Raw genomic sequence first — 7450 nt, 5'->3', positions numbered from 1 at the left:
TGCTTCAGTGCGAGTGGTATCTCATGTCACTTCACGTACACAAGTCCGTGCAAAGGAATACTCTCTTTAAAAACTTGCTTAAAAGAGGGTTAAAGGTAAACTGTATTTAATAAAGTTAAGGTCTTTCGTTTCCATCTATTTAAAACTAACTTGTTAATTATATACTAATACAGAACATATAATAAAGTCTTATTGGTCTCTCTCTTTGCGCGCGTCCAGTGCTGACTGGACCGCGGAGCAAGTAGATGTAAAGGCCTATATTTACCAATGAATAAGGTTTTCTAATACAACTATGTAAAGTAACATTCTCCAAATATTATCTTACTTTTAGATAATATATTAATTAATAACCTTTAAGTGTTAATTTCATGTAATGATACACCCCGTTACAAGCTGGGTATTTTTACGCTCACGTTAATGAGGACGTTCCGGAAGCTGGATCATTAACCATGCGTAAAATTGTGTCCTAAATTAGATGTCCAAAAACGTCATTGACTATGCATCAATGGTCCTTGCTGCACGTCTTTCGCACCTCTGCGACGGCCTTAATTCCTTTGTAGGAGCTAAATTATTCGCTAAAACGATAATTGTAGGCAGCACCATTGACGGTAAGATTCTGATTATAATTTGCATGAAATGCAACAGCGGAAGTTATTCAGGTATTACTGCTTGTTATTTGAGAAACCGATAACAAACAGAATGAATGCTAGCAGATTGTCCCAGCGTTCCCTTACAACAAGAGACAAAACTGAACTTCCATATAACAGAAAGTTGCTAGTCTCGATTATTCAGATGTGGCACAATAACCGCAATGACTTAAGCAAGGTGAAGCTTGTTGCGCACCGGTGTTGGTTCCGTTTACTGTGGTGGCTTGCTTTGGTGCTCTGCATTAACACTACCACAGCGATGAATGCAGCACCTAATGCTATAGAAAACCAAGGCGCCTGTTGTTTTAAGATGCTCACAAATGCTACGATGGATGGAGGCAGCAATGACACGGAGTCGAGAGATATTCATAAACTCGAGAAAAATATTAAAGAGCTCTTGGGGAAGGCTTTTCTCCTAATGAAAAAAGCAGGAAGAGAAACGGATGCCGTCAACTTTTTCGATCTCGCTGAGGCCACGTCGGAGCTTTCGCATGAGACCGCCGACGTTCAAAAAACCATCATACAGAATACGTACCGTAATCTAAAAGCACGCTATGATGACTTGGCAGTGGCAAATTTTATCGCTGCAGCTAAGACTAGGCATGACATTGCTGCAGAACTTGAGCGCTGCCAGCTAGATGACTGGGCCTCGCAAGGACTTCAACTAGAACGGATCCTCTCTCTCTTGAAAATTAATGCGGTGGACGGCAATGCCTTAAACAAACGGTTGCTATTAACTTGTCTCGCTTACGCAAAAAAGATTAATATAGGACCTTCGACGGATGTTAAACTTCTTTATGACAGTCTAAGAGAACGGTTGACCGATCTTGATTTCGCCAACATGGTGGCACAACTAGACATCGATGACCATTCTATAGTGAACGAGCTTGCACTGGCCTTACGAGAAATGCTGTTGGATGAATGGCGCATCGTTGAACCGGTAGATCTATTTCGTCGTCTATTTGAGAACGTTGACGTTGACGAAATATTTAATACACCGGCTATTCACATCTGGATTTACCTCGCCTTATCATTTCAAAGAGAAATAAGAGACATTCATCCGTATCAAATTCTATACCTGCAAATGAGGGAATATAAACATGCAGAGGATTCAGACATTGCCAGAATAGTAGCTGCGCCACAAAAAAATGCGGACACGCGAGTCTTTGCTCTTGGATTGGAAAACGAGTTACTGCTAGATTGGACAAGACGAAAAGTTAAGCACGAAGCAGTATTTCAAATACTAGGACTTAAAAAATTGAAGGAAGAGGATGTGGTGTTGAGTCCACACTGTGAGACGTGGTTTCGTTTCTACATGTCAACGGAAAAAGTGCCTTTTGCAATAAAGAGATTTGGCATGTTGAACTTGGAGCTTACAGATGCGGAGTTTTTAATTTTGTTTGCTGTAACTAAAAGGGACGTCGAATTCGAGGATAAACTTTTTCTAATCGCGGAAAAGTTTCTTTTATCTAAAAAAATTGATCCAGTCGATCTATTCTACTTTTTCGACTTGAATTTGGTAGGTTTTAAGCTTTTTGAGAGCTTATTCTTTAAATTTTGGGCAAAGTTCGTAAAGTCTGTCTGTCACCCAGATCTGAATCCGGCAGAAGAAATGATTAACATTATGGAGAATGCAAATTATTCGATCGATTATCTCGAAGAAATTATTGGCCGAGTGATTTACACTCCGAGCCATGAATTGGAAAGCTCCATCCCGTTATCGAGAAACGCAGAGTTTGCACCAGAGTTATGGGCGGTGGTGGAGGCAAAGCAAAAAACAAAAAAAAAAAGGCTGGTTACGTTGTCTGAAGCTTGAGTTGCCAATTCAGAAATTCTAGGATTTCAAACGGTCATTTTATTGGAAGGGAGAAAAGACACGTTACAAATGAAGTAAATTATTACTTTTGCTTTTGGGTGGAAACTCTTTCATACCACGACTGGTGATGTTATTAGAGACGAGATATTAATTGTGGCAAAACGATATTTCCTACGACACTGATTAACAATGTCATCTTCTGCCACAGCTTCGATCGAATACATTTTTGCACAGAATGTACTCTTATCTCTGCTCTATTTGTCGTCGCTTCTGTAAAGCCTCTTGAGCCAATGATTTCTAGTAATAAATAGCCGGGGTGTCACGTTATATAAGTATTATTTCCTAAAAGAGGAAAAAAGCAAAAAAGTACAAAATTATCTTCAATAATTTTGACTTAAATAGTACTAATTTCCAATTTGGATAATATTGATGCAATAGGATATTAGCTCTATTGATAGGTTAATTTAAGGCCTAATCAACCCTGGAACGGGGGGCTGCCGACTTGTACTGCTTCAGTACAAGTCCACTTCGCACTGCCTCAGTGCGAGTGGTGCCTCACGTCACTTCACGTACACTACTACGTGCAGAGGAAGTCTACTCTTTAAAACACTTGCTTTAAAGAGGGTTAATTAAAAACTGTATTAATATAATTAAGTTCTTCTTGTCTATCTACTTAATACGAACTTAATTATAAACTAATACAAAACATGTACTAAAAGTCTTATCTGTCTTTCTCTTTGCACGCGTCCAGCGCTGACTGGACTGCGGAGCAAGTATATGTACTGGTCTATATCGACCAATGGATAAGCTTTCCGAATATTACTACATAAAGTATATTTCTCAAATATTATCTACTTTAAGATAATATACTAATTAACAACCTTTAAGTGTTAATTTTACGTAACGATACACCCTGTTACATCACCCCTCCTTTAAACGACGATCACTCTGACTGTCATTGGGGGGAGTGGTCACTATAGGACCACTTTATTAAAAACGGTGTTGTATTGGTCAGAGCCATCATTTTAAATTCTATCGCATGGTTAACAAGTCCATGCGGTATGTGAATAGCGCGGCACGTTCGGCTGTGGTTCATGCAGCCGCGGGCGACGCATTATTGTCTCTTGCGGCAGACGTTCCGTCTGTGGTAGTGTCATCTTCTCCAGCGACTCTAAATGTTGCGGGTGCACGTGGTGATACACCACGTGAATGCGACACCTCTTTGGAGGTCGACTACGAATGCGAGTCGGACGAAATGGCTGAATCGGAGAGAGCAGAACATTCGCCTGATCATCGCCAAGTGGCTGACTATGACTCTCCGAATGAGGGGGGCAATCGGATGGACGTGCGAATAGCGTTCGCTATAGCATGTTTGGTTCCGAGGATGAGGATGATTCCTCATCGCCAGCACCGTCTCCCGTGCCGTCACTCGCATATATTTCTGTGCGTGGTGATAACGATGGCGTAATCCATCGTATTAAACGTACTTGTGGTGCCCTTCTTCAGTGGGTACCACCACTCAGGGGGGCGTAGACCATAAATGTCTTGTATTTCCCTGAGAAGAAGCCATGGCTTTTGCCCGAACGGCTTGTCAATAGCTTGTCTGGAGAGACTATTCCTCGCAATAAATATCCTTAATTTAGTGCGACAAAGCTGTATGGGCTTGATCCAGCGCGAAGAACTTTCGCGATGAGAAAAATTTCTATCTCGATGCTTAAGAAAAAAAAAGCATCGATGGTACATGGCAACAACAAGCCAGAAAAAATCTCGTTCACGCAAGCCTGGAGTGCGTTCATTCGCAATGTCAAAGACATAAGACGCGAAGCCTGGCTTCAGAGACTTAACACGAATCGCGTTAAATTTGAGAAACGAACTCCAACCGGTGCAAGGTATAAATTGCATCGGTTGTCACGTGAGGCAAGACTTCCATGCCTCACGTGGGGTGATCCCTGTCCATGATGTGTTGACAACACGAAGTGAGGAAAAGGGGATGTCTATTTCCTTTCTTCGCCCAAAGGAAGGGCTCGCATCTCTATCGAGATGCGCGATGCGATTGACGTTTTGCAATCGATCTACAAGCGCCAGAGGCGCTTGTTTTCCGATGGACCTTCTGATCCACTGGATGGATCTCGTCATACTGAGAGATGAGGCCCTCAACGTCAACCATGATCTGGGAACGAGGCTCCCAGCTGTCATGTGAAGGTGGATAACCGCACCAGCGAACAAGTTAACTCGTTCGCTGCCCCTTCACATCACGGTGGTTTTGGATACGTTCCACAAGGAAACGTTGACCACCGTGGGAATCCACCAATGGTTGTGGCGGAGGAGGAGAAATTAGATCCGACACATGGGTCGGATCTAAAGTCGAAGATCGACAAACTTGATCACTTCCTCAATGATTTGAAGGAGGGACTCTATCACGAGTGCGGTAAGCGTCGCTCGTTGAAGCAGACGGTGTAGGCTCACTATATCGAACGGTTGGAAGACCGTTCAAAGAGTGCGTACTTCATGTTGGAGTACGAACGGAAATATCATGCTCTTCGTGATGAGCTGTCGTCAGCTCATCGCGGCTTCGAGGATCATTCGGACCCGACATGGGAATTTTTAGATTCAACGTGAGAATCTGTTTCGTGACCACAAGAATGTTTTAGGGATTCTTGAAAAGGGTGGTCAGATCCGTCCTCGGAAAAAAACGCGTACTGATGGTACGGGCGGAGCCGACCATCATAAAACATAGGATGCCGTCGCATTCTGCGTGGCAATTCTATTGTGTACGATTAGCCTCTGCAATGCAGTACACGGAAAGGCCCAATGAACTTGGGTAGTAGTTTACTGCTACCCACATTATTGACGAAATGATTAGATAAGTTTACCGTTGGCAGTAGTGCTAGATGATTAATTTCAAATTTGCTCTTCCATGTTTGTCTGCGTTCCGTCCTGACGGTCTATTGCGTTAGCAATGGAATCCTGTACGGAACGGACTACTGACTCTCGAGCCAGCAGAAATTCCTCTGCTTACCCATTTGTTCTGTCTTTTCCAGTGCGCTTTGTGCGCACTGCCATGGAAATTTCTCATCTTCGATGTCGATTGCTTCGACATCGACATCGTTCGCGTCGTTGGTAACTTCGACGCGTGATGAGCATGAGCCAGAAATGGCTTGCTCGTGCGAGTCTACCTTCCTTTTAAAGTAGAGGATACCTCTACTTGGGTGGGTATGCGTTGTAGACGCATGCACCGAATTATTGATGGCGAATTTGACCATCTGTAAAAAGACGCTTTAATTCGAATACGATTCGACGTAATCTCAAATTATCGATTTGAGTACGCTATTTACGCGTTCCGCCTCACCATCTGTATCTAAATGATCAGAAATTGACTTAGTCAGCCGTGTTCTGAGAGATCGGAACACGGATTGCCGAAACTCCGCCGTAAACTGTGGATCTCTATCCGAGACCAGTTCACGGGGTAACCGTGGAGTTTGAAGACCGTGTCGATAAAGATACGGGCACAGCTCGGAGCCGTGATCGACTCTGGTACTGCAGCAAGATGTACCATCTTGCGGAATCTGTCTACAAAAACAAGGATTGCATTGTTTTTGTGATCGTCTTCGGGAAATCCGAAGACGAAGTCCATAGATACGGACTGCCTACATTCTGCCGGAAGTGGTAGAGGTTGGAGAGCTGTACGGGATGAAGGGCTAGGTTTCACCCGTTGACATACCACGCAAGCACGAATGTGCTTGCGCACGAACTGATACTGGCGGGGCCAGTAAAAGTCGCGATTACTGTGAGATAAGTTTTCTCACGTCCACGATGCCCACTTGTTGGTCTGATAAAATCCATCCACCAGATTCATAGACGAAAAGATGGTAATCTTAGACATACTATCTATTATTACGTCTTTTCTAGGTATCGGCGTTTGAGCCGGTACCGTTGCAGCATTCAGTTTGTTGAATGCGTGCACTATCCGCCACCCTCCTGTGGCCTTTCGCACACATAAGGTCGGAGAGCTATGTTGAAAGGTTGACTCCCTTTCACGGCACGCTTTCAATCGATCGATAAATTATTTATAGATCGATTAAAAGCGGGCCATGTAAGAGAGTCAACCTCCCTACAAGTGCTTGTTCACGAAGCAGTGGCCACAGCTTCATGACACAGTACTTCGAGCCCGGTTTGAGCTTGATCTCATGTCGACTGCCTTTATCCTTAGTCAACTCGCATGGAACTGCTTCAGGAAATATATTTCTGAATTCAATCAAAACCTTGTATAGCGGATTTGTCTTAAGTGACTCCCTTGAGTAGCATATCTTTCAATCCGAGCCTTCACATCGAGGACACTTTCGTCCATCGATGAGCTGCTCGGAACCCGTTTGTTCTCTGCAAAAAATTCCGCTTGCCAAATATCGGTCACTATTCAGGGATTAATCCCTCAGGATGCTGATGTCTAGTCACTTCAGCATTAACTATTTAAGGAGATTACGTCTCAAGTACGTGGGGACTTATTTCTTCAACGTCTTCCGACTGTGATTGCGCTACCACAGTCGGGCCCTCTACGGTCGACTCTCTTCTCGACCTAGGATCACCGTGATGTCCCTTTTGTGCAACCGGTATCTTCCTTGGATGTCAACCGGCAGGCGTACATTCATGTCCTAATCCACTTGACTTATTAGAGTGGTGGGCCTTTGGCGCTGCCTGTGCATTCGCACAGCCGCCGGCAGCTGTCTCACAGGGTGATTAGTATCCCATTGTGATCTTGTGCAGTCGTACTAACGACCGTACCACAAGTGAGGCCATCGCACTCACTCGTAGTACATTCACACGCTTGTGGACGCTCCAAACGTTCATCAGATGGCCATCTGATGAACAAGTGGCAGGCATCTTTACGGATCGATGCTGCCAGCTGATCCTTGGCTCNTCTAAGTGCCATTGCTGCTAAAAGCCGAGCCAAATTAGACAGCTCTAATATAGGAGTGATGACTCTTATTAA

The 7450-nt window shown here is 43.9% G+C and overlaps 1 protein-coding gene across 1 annotated transcript; it reads left to right on the top strand.

Annotated features, from left to right (window-relative positions):
• Positions 1-699: 699 nt before the first annotated feature.
• Positions 700-2463, top strand: CCR75_007057 (uncharacterized protein; the record flags this gene model as incomplete). Its single annotated transcript, XM_067965121.1, has 1 exon — positions 700-2463. The coding sequence occupies one exon, from the start codon at positions 700-702 to the stop codon at positions 2461-2463; it is 1764 nt and encodes a 587-aa protein (XP_067820009.1).
• Positions 2464-7450: the final 4987 nt, after the last annotated feature.

Source organism: Bremia lactucae, linkage group LG4, assembly GCF_004359215.1.
Source record: "Bremia lactucae strain SF5 linkage group LG4, whole genome shotgun sequence".
NCBI lineage: Eukaryota > Oomycota > Peronosporomycetes > Peronosporales > Peronosporaceae > Bremia > Bremia lactucae.
Note: the sequence above shows the minus strand (reverse complement) of the source record. Positions and strands in the feature narration are given on the sequence as shown.